Source organism: Haliotis rufescens, unplaced genomic scaffold (assembly GCF_023055435.1).
Source record: "Haliotis rufescens isolate VD_foot unplaced genomic scaffold, xgHalRufe1.0.p SCAF_27, whole genome shotgun sequence".
NCBI classification, from domain to species: domain Eukaryota; kingdom Metazoa; phylum Mollusca; class Gastropoda; order Lepetellida; family Haliotidae; genus Haliotis; species Haliotis rufescens.
In genome coordinates, this window is record NW_025963968.1 from 6092310 (window position 1) to 6112170 (window position 19861).

At 40.5% G+C, this 19861-nt stretch overlaps 1 protein-coding gene across 1 annotated transcript; it reads left to right on the forward strand.

Moving 5' to 3' along the window:
- Nucleotides 1-112: 112 nt before the first annotated feature.
- On the forward strand, nt 113-16046 carry LOC124115907 (probable ATP-dependent RNA helicase DDX56). Its single transcript, XM_046477069.2, has 17 exons — nt 113-258; nt 1586-1747; nt 3865-3945; nt 4788-4861; nt 5263-5433; nt 6386-6476; nt 7228-7292; nt 8306-8410; nt 8899-8970; nt 9651-9755; nt 10188-10307; nt 10884-10984; nt 11439-11512; nt 13254-13343; nt 14203-14308; nt 15234-15331; nt 15907-16046. Exons 1-17 carry the CDS (start codon nt 160-162, stop codon nt 15976-15978), a joined length of 1686 nt encoding a protein of 561 aa, XP_046333025.1. The 5' UTR covers nt 113-159; the 3' UTR covers nt 15979-16046.
- Nucleotides 16047-19861: the final 3815 nt, after the last annotated feature.

Here is a 19861-nt window from a genome sequence, read left to right on the forward strand (position 1 = left end):
TTGGTAGAAGCACACAGGTTTCGAAGAAATTAATTCATAATTAAGAAAATGTATTACTTAAATATTGGCGGAGAAAACTACAACTGTCTTAATCAATAAGTTCTTACCCACAGATACTCCTATTAGTTTGTCGCGAGGTAAACGAGTTGGTGCAAACACATGGTAGTGTGTACAGAATCTACAATTATGTCAGACGACGATGTTGATTCGGAATTTCTTGGCTTTCACGAAATGGGACTTGATGATCGCCTTTTGAAAGTAAGGAAATTGAAGTGAATACATAGCTAAATACACTGAACACTGTTAAAGACTGGCATGGAAGGAGGAGCTGATAATATTATATTTTTATTCTACACCTTTAATAAAGACGTCTGTAAATAGTAGTAATGTCCATGTGACCATCTTCGGATTTCTGACCTGGCTAAACGGATGTGTGTCAATTCATCCAGATGTTGTGGATCGTTGCTCACACCATCAACCACTGGCTTGTCTTGTCAGGACTTGGTTACCATGCAGTAGGGCTGGGACGGGTAACTCAGGTCGGGTGGGACCTGAGTAGGATCCCGGTACCCACAGGACTACCCGGACCCGTCATTAGTCACATGATTTATTGTTTAATGACAAAAACTTACAATAGCACACGCCGTGATATTGCTGGAATATTGCTAAAAGCGGCGTAAAATCAAACTCACTCACTCACTACAATAGCACAGTGGTTACACTACAAGTCGTTAATATTCGCATTTCTTTCTGATGATACACACATTCCTTTTGACTTGTTTATGTCTAAAAATAAAACTTCAGTGTATGCATGATCTGATCGTTTGATACATGTTTATCTAAATAGTTTTGGCCAGGGCTGCGGTAAAACAATTCCCAATCAGACATTTTGTTCCTAATTCTTGAGATCTACAGTGGGTACCTGGGTAGGGTCAGTTAATAGGGAGTCAGGTTTGCAGGGTGCTTTATATTCTCCCATTTTCTCCCATCCAGAATTCTTCTACTTCTGTATTTTTTCTGGACAGTCACATGATTAGGATTCATTTCAAGGATACAGTCATCAATCTTTGGTTTGCAACAAACATCACAAAGTTCCACCCAAATGTCATGCTCTATGCTATGGGAACTCTAGCCTGGTCAGGAACATGAAACATTATGAAGAGGGAAACACATAATTGATCAGTTGTTAATTGAACACTTGTTTCTCAAACACTATAGTATCAATATAATGGGGAAATATTTCAACCCATAACTCCTTAACATTTTGCCTGGGTTAGGGCAATGTAACTATAAATGATATTTTAATTAAAAATTCTAGACAAGGATTTTGAATTCTTATTACTCATTTCAAGGAAGGGGTTACTTGCAGAACCTTTACCCATTTTCAATGATACAGAATTACTGATTACGCACATATTAAGTGTTTATGAAATATCTTTATTGCTGCAAAGTTTCACACTTTTCATTATTTTAATGATTAGTTTATTTAACAATGTTTAACTACCAGCCCATACAACTTATTACTAGTCTTTAGTGACGTTGAAACTGTCATTTCAAGATGTTTGACGTAACTTTGTTATTTCAGGCAATCTCTAAGTCAGGCTGGAGAAAACCAACCCCAATTCAAGAGAAAGCCATTCCTCTGGCATTGGAGGGAAAGGATGTACTTGCTCGTGCTCGCACAGGCTCAGGCAAGACTGCCGCATTCTGTATTCCTGTCATACAAAAAATACTGGCAGCAAAGCAGGTGAGAGAAATTATTACTTATGGTTGTCAACATATTTTCATATGGTTTTTTTTGCAAACAGAACAAGGATAGTTAAACATGTTAAAAAACACTAAAAGCAAAACAATCAAAATGGAAACTTTCATGGGTTTACTTTTTGATGCTCCAATATTTAATACACATGTATTATTGTGATGACTAGGTATGAAATAAGGATATATCTGTACACTATGTACACAAATGCAGGAGTTATTGTTACATGATATTCTGCCCAGTTTTTTTTGTTAAAATGCCTTGTTAAAAAGCATTGAGAAAATGCAAGAGAATACAACAGTAGCGCACACAAAACATATCAGTAATGAGTGTATATATCTTACTTTGTTAAGATCAGTAACAAATATAACAAATATAGCCGCTGCTATCATGTCATCATGTTTCCAATACGTATATGGGATCGATATCAGCTTGTAACAAGACAGCAACTTTGTATTACTAGTGACCATATACTGATTCAGTTTATCCAGTTTAGTGTCCCTAGTATTGCAATGTCAGGCAATACAATGTTATAGGCAATACTACCAGTCATCCCTCGTGTGGAGTTCTTGAAGGCTTCCATGGTGTTTTATTCTAGAGACTCCTGAATCTTTCAGTTTTAACATTAAGGTTATGACAAGCACCCCTTGACTTTCATGCTTAATTTCATATACTGGCCACGCGTTTAGTAACTGCCCAGGGTTGTTATAATTCTCGATGAATCACTAGAGCTGATGGCTTTTGTTTTTACAGTTTTAAAGGGCAAGTAAAGTCAGCATAGCAACTTTGCTGATTTTATACTTTAGAGCATACTTAATTGCAAATGCTTGACCATAGTTAAATTTTAAAGTCAGAAATAATGTTAATAAGACCCCCCCGCCCCAAAAGGCACACAACCCGACCATCATTAACTCCAAAGACTTTGTCACGAAGCACAACTATATGTCTCTGAGCATTGGGACAGCGCCACAAATCATCTGGAGGGGTGGCATCCAAATATTATAACAACAATAAGCGAAAATAAAAGACAATATATATATATATATATATCTCAAGAGTATTTCTAGGCAACCAGTATTTAAACTTTGTCAAAGAGGATCTTCCAGTAAGTAAGAGAATGTTCTTTTGTGTCGACATCCTTCACACTGGATGTCTTTGGCTTTGTTGTTGTAACAACATACCTGGTTGATGATGTTAGTAATTGTGCAGCTGTACATTTGCTGGTATTTAGCTGTCGTCCTTGGTTAATTCACCTAAGAGAATTGACTTAACAATATCTACCATTATGTGATACATTTGCGTAAAATAAGGCATTTATTAAGAGAAATGTTTTTCAAGAGTGTTATGGCAAAACAAGACATTCATTAAGAGATCATAAGGCTAGAAAATATCTATTGAACGCAAGGCTGCCAAGCATCACAAGTCAGCCAACATATCAGCCAATGAAAGCATTTGTCACACGTCCCTGCACCATCACTTTAGACCACACCCCCAAATAATTTTGGTTTGGAATCTGATTACAGACCATGTGATTTCACAACTTTCACTGGGCCATCTGAATACTTTCCATGATATTTCTTCTCTGGGAAATTGACTTAATACACCTAGGACAATTAATAAACCCAACAAAATCGAAATAATTTATTTCACTTTCAGGGGAAAAGTGTCATCATGACCAACACAGTCCCATTGGCTTATTTTATTTTAAATCTCTGAGTTATACTTATTAATGAGCTCACTATGCTTGTATGTCCACTGCATCGGCTGTAACCTGGAATGTCATCCTTTCCTGTTATGAACATGTTTTGGTTGATTTCCAAGCCTCATCATTCCAATGTTTAAACGGGGCGGTCGGGTAGCCTAGTGGTTAAAGCGTTCGCTCATCACGCCGAAGACCCGGGTTCGATTCCCGACATGGGTACAATGTGTGAAGCCCATTTCTGGTGTCCCCCGCCGTGATATTGCTGGAATATTTCTAAAAGCGGCGTAATATCAAATTCACTCACACTCACTCCAATGTTTAAAGCTCATCTAGGTTCCCCTACAGTCTGTGTAGTTACAACTGTTTGAGTGTAATCCTCATTGGTGATGTGCTTTTCCTGCAGTCGGCCACGGAGCAGTGTGTCCGTGCTGTAGTCCTGACTCCATCGAAGGAGCTGTGTAATCAAGCATTCAGAAACATCAAGGTAAGTGTCATAGGTCGTCTAGTGGGTCAGGTGGATGTTTCAACCCCAGTATTGTTACAATGTGCAGAGACAAGTTTTGGTGTCCACTACACTATGTTATGGCTGAAATACTGCCAAAAGGGGCATAAACCTACCTCACTCACTCGATCACTCACTCGATCACTCACTCACTCGATCACTCACTCGATCACTCACTCACTCACTCACTCACTCACTCACTCACTCACTCACTCACTCAGGGTTCGATTTCCCACATGGTTACAATGTGTGAAGCCCATTTCTGGTGTCCCCTGCCGTGATATTGCTGGAATATTGCTAAAAGCAGTGAGCAGTCTCACTCACTCACTCACTCACTCATTCACTCACTCACTCACTCACTCACTCACTCACTCACTCACTCACTCACTCACTCACTCACTCACTCACTCACTCACTCACCCACTCACCAACTCAACCACTCAACCACTCACTCAACCACTCACTCAACCACTCACTCAACCACTCACAAATGTACGTCTTAGTGAATCTTTGAAGAATTTCGTCAAATGAATACATGAAGAACATTTGGAGTTTCTTGTGACTGAAAGACCAAAGTGACCTTTGTCTTATAAGTACACACAGAATTGGTAAATTATGTACTATTCCAGATCAGTGACACAAGTATTGTTGATTTTCACAGAGATTAGATTTTTTGTTAACTGACACTGGAACAAGTAATGGAGCAGTTCAAAAGTTTGGATAATAAGCTTTTCGAACATCAATTACAAGCTACTAAAAGTTTAAATGTAAAATATAATATCCTAAATGCCAAATGTTTATTGTTTACCTATTTGTGGCGCTAGGACTTGACGAGCAGTTGCTCTCGGGAGGTGAGATGTGTCGACATCTCGCAACCAAACCCGCTGCCCTCGCAAAGGTGAGATCTTCATATATATATATATTTATATGATGTCTTTATTTTGTTTGTTGTTAAATGTCGCATTCCAGCTAGATGGTGGTCTGTAAATATTCAAGTCTGGACCAGATCTACGTAATAAATGACATGCATTAACTAAGTCAGCGAGCCTGACCACGCGTTCCCATTAGTCGCCTCTTACAACAAGCAGGCTTGCTGAAGACCAATGTTTTGTTAGGTCTCCGGACTCGAGACTGGGATAAGCTTCTTAGCATGACAAGTGTCAAGTCATCAAGTAGCATCTATCACGAGATAGGTTATGATGTGTGTCATCATATTGTAGCAGTAATGATAATCCCAGTATGTCTGCATCAAGATCAGATGTTTGTTGGTTAAGTGTTGATGGAGAATGTTCGTTGTAGGCCAATGTTGATGGAGAAGCCAGACATCGTCGTGGGAACACCAAGTCGGGTGCTGGCGCACATAGAAGCAGGCAACCTGTGTCTGCGTGACTCACTCGAGATGGTCATCATAGACGAGGCAGATCTGGTGTTTTCATTTGGATATGAACTTGACATCAAAAGACTCTTGGAGTAAGACTTCGTCCTCACATTGTTGGAATTGTATATTGGTCATGACTTTCAAAACTAAGATTTTCCAAAAACAATTCAGGGTGGAATTAAAGATATAAGATTCTGTGAAAACATTTATTTAACTTAACACAAACATTTCTCTTTTCTTTTTTATACTTTTTTCAAAATATTAAATTATTTCACAGTTTCATTTTCATATCTCCGCTTTTTGGTCGTCGTTACTCTGAAATCTAAGAGAGTCACAAAAAGTCTGATTACAGTTCTCGGATTGCTTTATATAACATATCTGGTTCTAGTATGACTTAACAATAAAGCAATGTCATTCAGATCAGATCTTTTAATCTGATATGATATCTCTCTGCGTGAAGATCTGAAGACACCTCCGTGAGAGGTCATGCCAGGAGAGCTTTCACTTCGGCCAATCAGTGGCAAGGCCTCTTGATACTGGGGCGTATGAGCGAACCAGTCGGACCTGCATATCTGATTTCTGTGTCTCAAAAACAAAGTTCTATGGTCTGTTCCGACTGTAAATAATATAGGTAGTGCATCATATTGTTATGGATATTTTAGACACCAGTCGTTTCTGAGCCACACATGAGTAATGGTAGGAATGTTTGTGTTCTGTGCGGGCTTTATTTCGTTATAATCGAAAATTTCGTAACAGAGGTGGGAAATGAACAAAGCCAAATCATTTTAGAAAGCGAAGATGTGATTGGCTCAACCCAGCCACTCTTTATTTTGATTGGACGGTCAAACTTCACCAAAGGTTCACCTGATGAAACCTCCTTGAAGGTGTCCTCGGATATTCACTGAGTGAGGTATCAGAGTAAAAGATGTGGTGCTATTATGTGGAGGTGTGTGTGTTACCTGCTGAAGCTGTAGGTAATCTAAGTCGGTTTTAATTAAAGCAAATAACATTATTTTAAAGAAACAAATTATTGTGTACCTGCAGACACCTGCCCAAGATCTACCAAGCATTCCTGATGTCTGCCACCCTGACAGAAGACGTGAAGGCTCTCAAGAAGATGGTGCTCCACAACGCTGTTAGTACTTCGAATTTGTCTTCAGTGATGTAGAAAGTTTGACTTGATCATGTGTTTTATTCATGGGATGCAGAACTGAGGGCTTGTGATTTTGGTGTCTTAATAAGTTTGGGATGAGGAGATAGGTATTTGAATGCAGCTTATGTGGTGCTTGATGGGTGGTCCAACACCAACATTTCCTGAGGGAGAAACGGTATCACCAGTGTCACAGATAGAAGACTGACAAAACTTGTCCTGCCTACCACGCTCACTCATTCGTTGGTGTCATGGGTGGAACAGCTGTCGAGAGTGCTGCAACTTATTGTGGCAGAAACTTACAATCGTGGGTTCAAATCTCAAATTGTTCCTGATTGGCTCTTGTTTTGTCATGGGTTCAAATCAAGCTAAAACGCAGTGATATAACTGAAATACTGTTCAACTCACTCTTAACCATATTGTCATTCATAACACAAGGCCAATTCTGTCTCTTGGTTTACATATTTATTTACCCAAGATGCAAGAAAACATATGAAATTATAGTAATATTATCAGGGATAATTTAAGTTTTTTTTCATTTTAGGAAAAGTATGTTACATATCAGGCTGGGAGGTTTATTCTTTGAGTCAAAAGAGGCATATTTTCCTGTGTTCATTTTTGTGTTTGTTGTTGCAAATTGAGTCAGACTCATACGTAGCAAATGAAACTAATTCGGTCTGGCCTATTTGAACTTTTGTGCTCAGATACTTATTTTATCAAACTATTTATTGAACAGGTGATTTTGAAACTTGAGGAAAGTCGACTTCCAGAGACATGGCAGCTTGCACAGTACCACATCAAGTAGGTCCATGTTGTCATGGCAACAAGCACTACACGTCTGTATCACAACATGTGTTCATGTCACATTAAATACAAGTTCTCGAGTGGATTTGATTTGTCATCTGATCTTTTAAATTGAAGTATTGTTCATGTCATAAAGTTACACAAGGGGGCAGGTGTGGCCCAGTGATTGAAAGTGTCACAAGTTAACAAGTTAACAATTTACTGTGAGAGTTGCATACCTTTAGGTAGCAGGATACACTGATAATGGGATCAGAGCCAAAATTTAGCCCATCTTCCCGAGGCAAGGGAGTTAACTGACTATAAAAGTCGAGTTTCCACCCTTGCCGAACTAGGCAGGAATTATGGAGTTACATTTTGGCTGGACTAACGAGTCTATGCATAGTCCAATCAAAATCGCGCACCGAAATCGAAATCCGGTTAGTAAACAGTTGTGCAGATTTTGGTCGGTTGCAGGACTTGCAAAAAATGTGCACCGCCAACTTGTTGTCAACAGATAATTTCCAAGTCTTTTCATGTTTCTAATCAAGGTGCTCACTTGATTTGATGCACTTCACGATGTAAGACCCGATTTTTCTTGATATAGATCAATATAGATCTTGATTATCGATCAGATCGTCTTGACTGGGCGCCGCCATTTTGTTTGAAACAAATGCAAGTGATACGAGAGATGGAATCTGATTGGTCCACAGGAGAGGCTTGAAAGGGACATAACTCGTAATAACCATTGGTGGCGCTACGATCGAGCCCAGGAATTCCAGCCTAGTTCGGCAAGGGTGGAAACTGGACTTTCAAAGTCAGTTAACTCCTTGCCTTGGGAAGATGAATTCACCCTGGTTAATATCTATGGTCATCACACGGGTTCACGAGTGGTAAACGTGTGAGACCATACCTTTGGGTTTCCTCCCTGTGTTCAAAGCAGTGTGACACTCACTCACTCACTCACTCACTCACTCACTCACTCATCCACTCACTCACTCACCAACTCACTCACTCACTCACTCATATTGCAGGTGTGAAGACGAGGACAAGTTCACGTTGATGTGCGCTCTGTTCAAGCTGGGTCTAATCAGAGGGAAGTCCATCCTGTTTGTCAACTCGGTAGACCGCTGCTACAAGTAAGTGAAGACATTGCTTGATACATACGGGGGGTACAGACATACACTACAGGAAACTCATGGTCCACTGCGAGGCTGGGATCAAGATGTGACTGGTGTAAGGTGTTCTTAGGTTACCATCTTGTTTTACTCTCAAAGTTGAGGGGAGATGCAATATATAGATTTCTGAATGAACTGAAAGAACATTATCACCACCAAATGTATATGAAACTCTCAAGGAGGATCTGTTATGTTACAGTATAGATCTTGATTATCAATCAGATCATCTTGACTGAGCGCCGCCATTTTGTTTGAAACAAATGCATGTGATATTGAAGGTGGAATCTGATTGGTCAGTAAGAGGTACACAGATGGGTAATAGACAATAGGCACCCATCTGCAGGTTGTTGGCAAAGTATCTTCCTCAGAACCAGTTGTATTTAATGGCAAAAGAATATTGGTGTTGACTTGACGTATACTGTAAACCTAGTGGCTGTTTGTGCTTGTAGGTTGAAGTTGTTCCTGGAACAGTTTGGTGTCAACGCCTGTGTCCTCAACTCAGAACTTCCAGTCAACTCCAGGTTCGTAATGGTAGACAGAAGAATCGTTTTCCTTTACCACAGAGTCAGAGATGGTCAAATCTCTGTTCTATCTTTTGTTTCCTTTACTTTAACTTTTGTAAAAAGGTATTTATAAGCGGCCATTTCATAAACAGCATAGGTGTGTGCTTTATGGAACAACACTCATGGCTGGCGTATGTCTGATCTATTCAGTGTTATATAAGAAACTTGACAAGATGTGGCAGTTAAACATTTCCTGATTACACTGTTGACAGTGTGTGACAATATGAAATTAAGGAAACAGGATGTGAGGGTAAATGTCTTAAAGATATCCTAGCTGGTTTGACAATGTGTGGAAGTAACCAAAAGAATTATGTCTCCTAAGTCCTAACATCTTATGTTTGTTGTTGGTCAGAAAAAATAACTGTCATGAAACTATTGCAAGTGTGTGTGACTCGCAGTTTTAACAGTTCTTTCCTGCTCATTAAACATATCAGATTTCCAGTAAAACGCAGATAGAATTCTAAATAGCATCTTGCCAAAATCATGATAACATGAGTAAACTTTAAAAAAAAAAAATTCATCAGATGGGTGGTGCATGCCTCATTTTCTCTGAAATAGACGATAAAAACCTCTGTTGCTGAAGGTTGAAGTTGCCGTGGTTACCTGTGATTACTGTCAGCTCATCCTTTGTGTTTCAGGTGTCACATTGTGACCCAGTTCAATGAGGATGTATACAGCTACATCATTGCATCTGATGAAACACTTCTGGCCGATCCTAAACAGAAGCCACAAGACAAGAAGAAGTAAGTCAGGTTTATGTTGCCTTTTGAATTAATGTTGTCAATGATGTGTGGTTTACGCGAAACCACAAACATTTGCCATTGCTGTGTAGCACAGAGGTGACAGGTCTTGTCATGATTATGTACAGCTGCAGTGATATTGCTGAGATATTGTTTCAGGTAGACTCAGACGACTTTGCGTCAGTGAGTTTGGGGAATGTTTCAGGTAGACTAAGACGACTTTGCATCAGTGAGTTTGGGGAATGTTTCAGGTAGACTAAGACGACTTTGCATCAGTGAGTTTGGGGAATGTTTCAGGTAGACTAAGACGACTTTGCATCAGTGAGTTTGGGGAATGTTTCAGGTAGACTAAGACGACTTTGCATCAGTGAGTTTGGGGAATGTTTCAGGTAGACTAAGACGACTTTGCATCAGTGAGTTTGGGGAATGTTTCAGACACAAGAAGAAGATCCATGAGTATGGAGTGTCCCGAGGAATTGACTTCCAGAATGTTTCAAACGTCATCAACTTTGACTTCCCCAGGAATGTAGACTCCTATATACACAGAGTAGGAAGGTTGGTTTTTGACAGTTGTAGTCACTGATCACTCTTTTCTAAAGTGTGAATGGGTAGCCTTGTGGTTGAAAGCATTGACTTTCACGTCAAAGACCCGGGTTTGAATCCCTACATGGTAATAATGTGTGGCACCCGTGAAGATACGGGGTAGAATAGGTCTTCAGCAACCCATGCTTGCTGTAAAAGACAACTATGCTTGTAAGAGGCGACTTGGGGGATCGGGTGGTCAGGCTCGCTGACTTGGTTGATGCATGTCATCATATCCCAATTGCATAAATCAATCCTCATGATGTCAGTCACTGGATTGTCTGGTCCAGAATCGATTATGTACAGACCGCAGTCATATAGCTGGAATATTGCTGAGTGCAGCGCTAAACAACAAACAAACAAACAAACAATCTTAGCGCTATAATTTTTGTAAGTTTGTGTTAACGTATGGGAGTTACCAGCGCCTTAGTGCTGAGATCGCTTTGTGGAACAGGGCCCTGGGTGTGAACTTTTTGTACAGGAAGCATGCATCCATATTTCAACGTAACGTTGTTGACTGACCACATGATGATGTGTTGTTGACTTCAGGACAGCACGAGGCAACAACCACGGCACCGCGCTGTCGTTCGTCAACATCAAGGAGATGGCGATGTTGCAGGAGGTGGAGGATGACCTAGCTGATCATGCACGTGGGTAGACCGCTACATCTTTACACACTGACGTTCATTTGTTTGGGTTCATATTTCCATGACCCTCACAATTACATAAATGTTTTACTTATCCTGCATTACTCCTTAAGCCATTTACTGCATACTTATGGGGCGGTCGGGTAGCCTAGTGGTTAAAGCATTCGCTCGTCACGCCGAAAACCCGGGTTCGATTCCCGACATGGGTACAATGTGTGAAGCCCATTTCTGGTGTCCCTCGCCGTGATATTGCTGGAATATTGCTAAAGCGGCGTAAAACCATACTCACTCACTCACTCACTGCATTCTTATAGGAAGCCGTGTGAGGTCCAGCTGAAGAAAAGGTTGACCCCTCCCTGATCCTGTCAAGTTTTTGCTGACGGCCCCATCCCTCCCCATCCCTCCCCATCCCTCCCTAACATAGCTTACATGTCATGAATACCATTCTGTCTTTCAGCTGAAGGCGAAAATCTCTTTAAACCTTACAACTTCAAGATGGAGGAAATTGAAGGCTTCAGATACCGATCTAGGGTAAGTTACAAAATAAACTTTTACAGAAAACTGTCAATGTGAATTAGTTGCATTTAAAGTATTTGATGTCATAGATGGGTCTTTAATGGATTTAGGCCAGAATAGCTGTTAGAATTGAGGACCTTTTATCATGCTTGACATTTTAGCACCAAACATGTACTTTTATGACCCCTCTTTTTAAGGCTTCCCCCCCTGAAACTAAGCTAACTTGCCAGGATGTGAAACACAGGGTTTGGGGATTGTACTGTACTATGGACACTCACTCACTCACTCACTCACTCACTCACTCACTCACTCACTCACAGTATTCATTAATGCCGCTGTGAGGAAGATACACCATAACGAACAACAACAACATCAAACACTATTCACTCACTCACTCACTTACTCAATGTGTAATGCCGCTGTGAGGAAGATATACCGTAACGAACAACATCAAACACCACTCACTCACTCACTCACCCACTCAAGCACTCAAAGTATTCACTAATGTCCCTGTGAGGAAGATACACCATAACGAACAACAACAACATCAAACACTATCCACTCACTTACTCAATGTGTAATGCCGCTGTGAGGAAGATATACCGTAACGAACAACATCAAACACCACTCACTCACTCACTCACCCACTCAAGCACTCAAAGTATTCACTAATGTCCCTGTGAGGAAGATACACCATAACGAACAACAACAACATCAAACACTATTCACTCACTCACTCACTTACTCAATGTGTAATGCCGCTGTGAGGAAGATACACCATAACGAACAACAACAACATCAAACACTATTCACTCACTTACTCACTTACTCAATGTGTAATGCCGCTGTGAGGAAGATACACCGTAACGAACAACATCAAACACCACTCACTCACTCACTCACCCACTCAAGCACTCAAAGTATTCACTCATGTCCCTGTGAGGAAGATACACCATAACGAACAACAACAACATCAAACACTATTCACTCACTTACTCACTTACTCAATGTGTAATGCCGCTGTGAGGAAGATATACCGTAACGAACAACATCAAACACCACTCACTCACTCACTCACCCACTCAAGCACTCAAAGTATTCACTCATGTCCCTGTGAGGAAGATACACCATAACGAACAACAACAACATCAAACACTATCCACTCACTTACTCAATGTGTAATGCCGCTGTGAGGAAGATATACCGTAACGAACAACATCAAACACCACTCACTCACTCACTCACCCACTCACCCACTCAAGCACTCAAAGTATTCACTAATGTCCCTGTGAGGAAGATACACCATAACGAACAACAACAACATCAAACACTATCCACTCACTTACTCAATGTGTAATGCCGCTGTGAGGAAGATATACCGTAACGAACAACAACAACATCAAACACTATTCACTCACTCACTCACTTACTCAATGTGTAATGCCGCTGTGAGGAAGATACACCATAACGAACAACAACAACATCAAACACTATTCACTCACTCACTCACTTACTCAATGTGTAATGCCGCTGTGAGGAAGATATACCGTAACGAACAACATCAAACACCACTCACTCACTCACTCACCCACTCAAGCACTCAAAGTATTCACTCATGTCCCTGTGAGGAAGATACACCATAACGAACAACAACAACATCAAACACTATCCACTCACTTACTCAATGTGTAATGCCGCTGTGAGGAAGATACACCATAATGAACAACATCAAACACGATTCACTCACTCACTCCAGGATGCAATGCGGGCGGTGACGAGGCTGGCAATCCGAGATGCCCGGATGAAGGAGATTCGACAGGAGCTGCTCACAACAGAGAAACTGAAGGTAGGCCACAGGTTGCAGATAAACTAATATATAAGTCCCTTTATATGCACTTTCCCCAGTGCGGACCTGGGTAGAATATGTCCCCAGCACCCCATTGCTAGTTGTAAGGGCCAACTAATTTGGGAACCTGTTGAGAATCCAGGTAAGAATTGGGCCCTTGCGACTAGTGGTGTTAGATACCGCTATACAGTATTGTATTGCGATACGATGGCCAAGGATACAATACATTAATTTACAACCCTTGTATCCCGATACATACGATACATTTCATTACAAATTTTATTGGTGTATGAACACATGAATAAAGACAGAAACTTTCGCAGATTCTCTAGTATTTCATGTTGGACATAAATAGCATGACATTCACAGTGACCTCTACCAATAGGTTTCTGCTGTACATTATCCCATGTTTGATCTCTAAAATTTAATAACAAATGATTCAGGGTTCTGATTCATCTGCAAAAAGAAAGAATGTCAACTTGTGGAAGTACTGTATTGGGATACGAATGGTATTGCACCCACAGTATCTGGATACGTATCGTATCGCAACCCCACCGTATCATTACAATTCTACTAGTAACCTATGCTGGTCGTAAGAAGTGACTAAATGGATGGGATGGTCAGACTTGATGTCAACGTATCACAACTGCATGTATATTTGCTCACTATATCAATCACTGGATTGTCTGGTCCAGTCTCCACTATTCACAGGCCCCCATCATGTGGCTTGAATATTGCTGAGTGCGGCGTTAAAAGATGCCCACACCGTCCCATACACATTTAAAAGCAATTGCACACATGTAGTACTGAGACTTCCTGTGGTGTCAAATATTTTTATCGTGTCTGATGTCTGTTTTAGTCTCACTTTGAGGACAACCCCCAGGACCTTCAAGTGCTGCGTCACGACAAGGCTCTCCACACCGTCAAGAAACAGGTCGTTCTCAAACACGTCCCGGACTACCTCGGTGAGTCACTGATGGATGCTTACACACATATGACAGTGAGTGAGTGAGTGAGTGAGTATGGTTTTGCACCGCTTTTAGCAATATTCCAGCAATATGCTGGTGGCGGACACCAAAAATGGCCTCACACATTGCACCCATGTGGGGAATTGAAACCCGGGTATTCAGCATGACGAGCGAACATTTTAACCACTAGGCTACCCCACCGCCCTAAATGACAGTTGAGGACCATTGGACGATAGATACAGATTGGCATGAGTGGCCCACTTGTCGAAGGCACTGCAATTCACTGTGCGGAGTTGTTTCCCTTGGCACACCAGAAACCTATGATTGAAGTTCGAATCCTGGTCTTCCCAGTTTATGTTTCTAGTTATGTCGGCGCCATACCCGTGCTCATTGTGAAAGTCTGTGACCTGCATCTGATTTCCTCCTGCCATGATATAATTGGACTATTTTTAAAAACCTACCGGTACCGGTAGTAGAATCCAACTAAACCAAAGATCTGGTGTTCTGTTCTCCTACATCTCGGACCCATGAAGATTAACCCCATTAACCCATGCTTGCCGTAAAAGGTGACCCTGCCTGTCATAGCAGGCGGCTACAGTGATCTGGTGGTCACCTTCGCTGACTTGGTTGATGCACGTCATCGTATCCCAATTGCATAAATCCATGCTCATTATGCGAATCACTGGATTGTCTGGTCCATACTTGATTATTTACAGACCGCCATCATACAGCTGGCATATTGCTGAGTGCGGTGTTAAACAAAAAAAACCCAAATCCTACAACTCACCAATCCTGAGACAATATCATAAACAGGAACAAACTAACTTCAATCTGCATGAAGATTAACTAATTGCGGCATTACACCTACTCTAACAGCCACAATTTCATCAAGGTCAAACATTTCATTGTGGTATCGTTTCAGTTCCGAAGACACTGAAGAATCTACAGCAGGAGGAAAAGACCGACAAAACCAAGAAAAGTAACAAACCCGGCCCATCTAGGGGACAGTTGAAGTTCAAGGTCAGTCAGGAATTCTTGTTAATGAACCCTTGTTAGTCTGGACCCTGTTAAGCCGAAAGTCCCGTCTTCTGGAAGATTACTGATGTGTCTGTTTTCATGTGGTGTATTGTGAACATGGTGCATTAATGTGACAAGTTGTTGATGAGGATGATTTCAGACCACCTCCGTGGTCTAGCGATAGAGCGTCCGCGCAGAGAGCGGAAGGTCCGGAGTTTGATCCCCGGCTGCATCATACCAAATGACGTTAAAAGATGGTACTTTTTGTTACCCAGCCTGGCACTCTGGATTAAGGGGATAAGCCAAGGACTGGTGTCTGAGTGGGGTATTCATGTTAAACTGCGGCATGGTATCTCAGTGGGCTAGCAATATAACTTGGCATCAGTCCGGACTAGTACAAACAGCCCCACACATGGATGCCGCTATACAAGTGCAATAATCTTGAACGCGACGTTAAACCTCATTTCACCCCAGATGATATTTACTGTTAATGTTTCGGCCATATAACCTATCGTGCTGCCAACACATTATTATGTTCATCTAATTCTCAAAATAATTCTACATTTGATTGTTTTCAGAAGAGACAAGCTGATCCCTTGAAAAGTTTTGAGTTCACTGGCCTCAGTAGTAAGAAGAAGAAGAAGAAATGAACAGAAGATGATTTCATTTGTAAAATCTGTAAATAACCCCAAAATATTAAATGTTGATCAAAACCCAACAGATTGTCACTGTTTTGTTTTGTTTTGTTTATGAAATCACCATTGTCCTATAACATGTAAGAACACAAAATTCTGAGTAAGTGAGTTGGGTTTAACTGGAAGTATTCCAGTTATATCAGGGCATATGTCAGCTTGATGTGGGAGGAAAGTGGGAGGTAATGCAGGTCTCAGACGTCTACCACTTTGGTAACTCACAAGCATGGGTATGATGCTGACAAACCTCGGGGAAAACCACGATTCCAACCCACTAACAGGTTTCTGGCATGATCAAGGGATGTAACTCTGCACAGAGAATTGCAGCGCCCTCTACACATTTCTGGAAACATGAGATAACAACTTAACTTATTTCCAAGATTTATTCAGTGTTTCTCTACAAACCATACTTGACAACAATAGCAACACATGTTCAATATTATTACAGGCTCTCAGTACTAGAGTTACAAATATATAACAGGAGGATTTTGTAAGTCTAGCTGTCAACTTGTATTCTACTCAACTTTTGATTGGGATAATGAGATGTGGAAGCCTTATGAGTTTGCACCTCAAGGAATAGGAACCTGTATATACTACTCACCTTTTGATAGGGGTAGAGATATGGAAGCCTTTCAGTTGAACTTTTGGAATAATGGTTATATCCATTCTACTCAACATATGAAAGGGATAATGAGGTGTGGAAGCCTTATCGATTTGTCACCATAGGAACATTAATACTACTCAACTTTGATAGGGATGAGCTGTGGAAACCCTTTCAGTGGACCTTGTAGAATAAAAGGAAATATATATATTACACACAAAAATTAGGGATACAGGACATTGGTTCAGAATCCCTCCTTTTCTGAGGATTATTGATGGGAACCCAAAAATAATACAAATGAAAACTCTGTACATTTTATCCCTCTCAAAACTTGAGTGGTATTGCGTTCCATTAAAATGGGAGGGGATAGAGACGAGACAAACCCAAGACTTCTTGTTTTGCGAATTTAAGAATCAAGTGGTGAGACCTTGTTACAGGATATATTTGTGAAGGTAAGGATGTCATCCTCAGGATGACTCCAAACCCAGCTACAACAGCTACTCCTACTCCTTCGTCAACAGAACGCACGACCTGGGCCACATAGAGGGCAATGAGACTTCCCTCTGCACATTTGATATTAACATGCTCAGTCCCATATTGTGCGCCAGCGTTGTGACCATAACTTTTCTGAGTCTGTGATTGGACACGAACCATGGACCTTCTGATCCAAGGTCGAGCACCTTGTCCACATGACCAAACAGGTTTTGATGTCATCTATGAAATGACTCCACACCCTGCTACAGATGGATAGCATTTCTGGGTACAAAATATAGTTTCTCTTTTTCAAAGTGTTGTTAAAAGTTCTTAGTCAAAAGGACTGGTGTGTGTGAGTGAGTGACAATAGCAGTGTTTGGCACATCGGAATCTTCAGCCCGCCACTCGATTCACAGTACAACATCCCATCAAACATCAATTAGCAGAACTGTACAGTCACAGAACACAGTAACAGTAGAACTGTACACAATGGAACAGTACAACATGTACACTATATCTGAATATACACCATCATAACATGAATAAACACATTTCGAATGGACCAATCAAATTGCAGGTTACATCAAGTAGAATGGATGTTCACAACATGGCCTTCATGGCATAAAAAAATAATTGTCTTGGTTCTCAGGCACCGCCCGCATCATTTTGTTTGCCGCATGTTTCGTTTTTATTTTAAAAAATCAAAAATCCTTAAATTGTCCAAGTCCAGCAGTAGTCAAATACTGTATTCTAGTATTTTAGTCATTAAGGAATACATTTATGTAGGGAGGTCCTTTCCCAGGTTGATTGTGCACAACTGTTTATTTGGTTACATACTACTTTGAACACACACACCCCACCGCAAAAGACACCGCCCACCAGCACTATTTTTTCACAAAACATTGCCTGAGAACCAATTCTTTTATTTTATTAAGCACAGTTTAAAAATAACTGCCAGGAAACAAACAATCTACAGATTTTGGGGAAAATGTCAACTGCTGAATAATTATCTAATATACTACTCTACTTTTGATAGGAATATTTTTATCTTTCCTTGATACACAAAACTTATTCTCATTTGTCAAGTGTATACTTAAACATGACAAAACTGAATATCCCTATCAAAAGGTGAGTAGTATATTTTGCACATCACACTTCATAGTATCTACTGTGCAATGTAATGTGAATCAGTTACCATCACATTTACAATGTGTGTTGTGGTAGATTCTACTTTCAAAGAATTTGGATAAAGGCAATGGCATGCTTCAAATTGCTTCAAATTGCTGAAGTCAGCTTCACACAAAATCTTCATAGAAAACGGAGACAAATTTTAAGAAGTACACGGAAATAAATCCTGAGGAAAATTTCAATTAACATTTTAAAAATTGTCAATTACTTCTTATTTTTATTGAAAACGTGTCACCAAATAATTTAGTAACGTGATTTTGTGTATGTCATAAGGTTTGTCTACTTCAGGGGTGTGGTGGGTGTGGCACGCCTCTACACCCCTCTCTGGGTCTACATATACCAAGGGACATATATTCATGACTGATGTTTTTTTACAGACATATGACAGCTGTGACGAGTGAGTATGCTTTTACGCCGCTTTTAGCAATATTCCAGCAATATCACGGCAGGGAACATCAGAAATGGGCTTCACACATTGTACCCACATCGGGAATCGAACCCAGTTTTTTCGGCATGACAAGCGAACACTTTAACCACCAGGCTACCCGACCGCCCCTTTGTTTATCTTAAGTCCCTGTACAGTAAGTACACAACATCGAGGGATGGCATGGAAGCGCACAGATTCAATAATATCAGAATTTCTACTTTTAACATGCAGCCAGAGTAATTGTCAGATGTCCACTCATTTTTGAGTTTCACATACAAGTTATCTTGAGTTATAATGGGCTTCACACATTGTGCCCATGTAGGGAATCGAACCCGGTGTGACGAACGAACGCTTTAACCACTAGGCTACCCGACTGACCCTCCTGGAATTAGGTTTCTTTGAAACAAATGTGATTAATTGCAACACAGAAACATCATTCCATGTAGGATATATACTCACCGCAAAAAAAAACGCAAATACCATACATCTTGGTTAATATATGAAGAGCGATAAGATTGGTTCGATGAACAAAAATACTGGTATGTTGTGTGAACCGATGCTCATGAACACATCGCATGTGACATCATAGATCCATGACACGAGATGCACCATTAGCATGTAAAGTTGGGAAATCACGTGCAGCATATCGTGATAGGAATAAAGTCACTCTGTGGGAACACTTGACAGATTGTTAGTTTTGTCATTAATTGGTACACATTCGAAACATCTCTTCTTATCATACATACCTCTCTATATGTCTCTATGGTTCGCGTTTCTTTAGACGGTGAGTATATATATACTACTCAAAAGAAGTTAAGAACACGTGATTATTTCATATTACTATAGATAATGTTATGCAATAACAGATCAACTATAGTAATAGGAATGAATTGGACATTCCTTAACTTATCTTAAGCAGTATCTCATATCTAAACCACTGATTATAACATTGAACTGGACAATGCTGATAATTTGGCACCAAACATAAGTTGCTGAGCAACACTAAGGAAACTAAAGATGTGATCAACACTTCAGGGCCCCGTTCCACAAAGCGCTCGTAGCGCTGAGATGATCGAAACTCCCATACTTTAACATAGACTTACGGCAGTCTTAGCGCTAAGATCGCTTTGTGGAACGGGGACCAGGGTCCT

Bases quoted from the DNA above. Each gene is read 5' to 3' on its own strand.
- LOC124115907 (XM_046477069.2), top strand. From the start codon at position 160: ATGGTAGTGTGTACAGAATCTACAATTATGTCAGACGACGATGTTGAT. The intron at 8,411-8,898 runs GTAAGTGAAGAC...TTGTGCTTGTAG, and splicing joins TCGGTAGACCGCTGCTACAA to GTTGAAGTTGTTCCTGGAAC. The intron at 14,309-15,233 runs GTGAGTCACTGA...GTATCGTTTCAG, and splicing joins ACACGTCCCGGACTACCTCG to TTCCGAAGACACTGAAGAAT.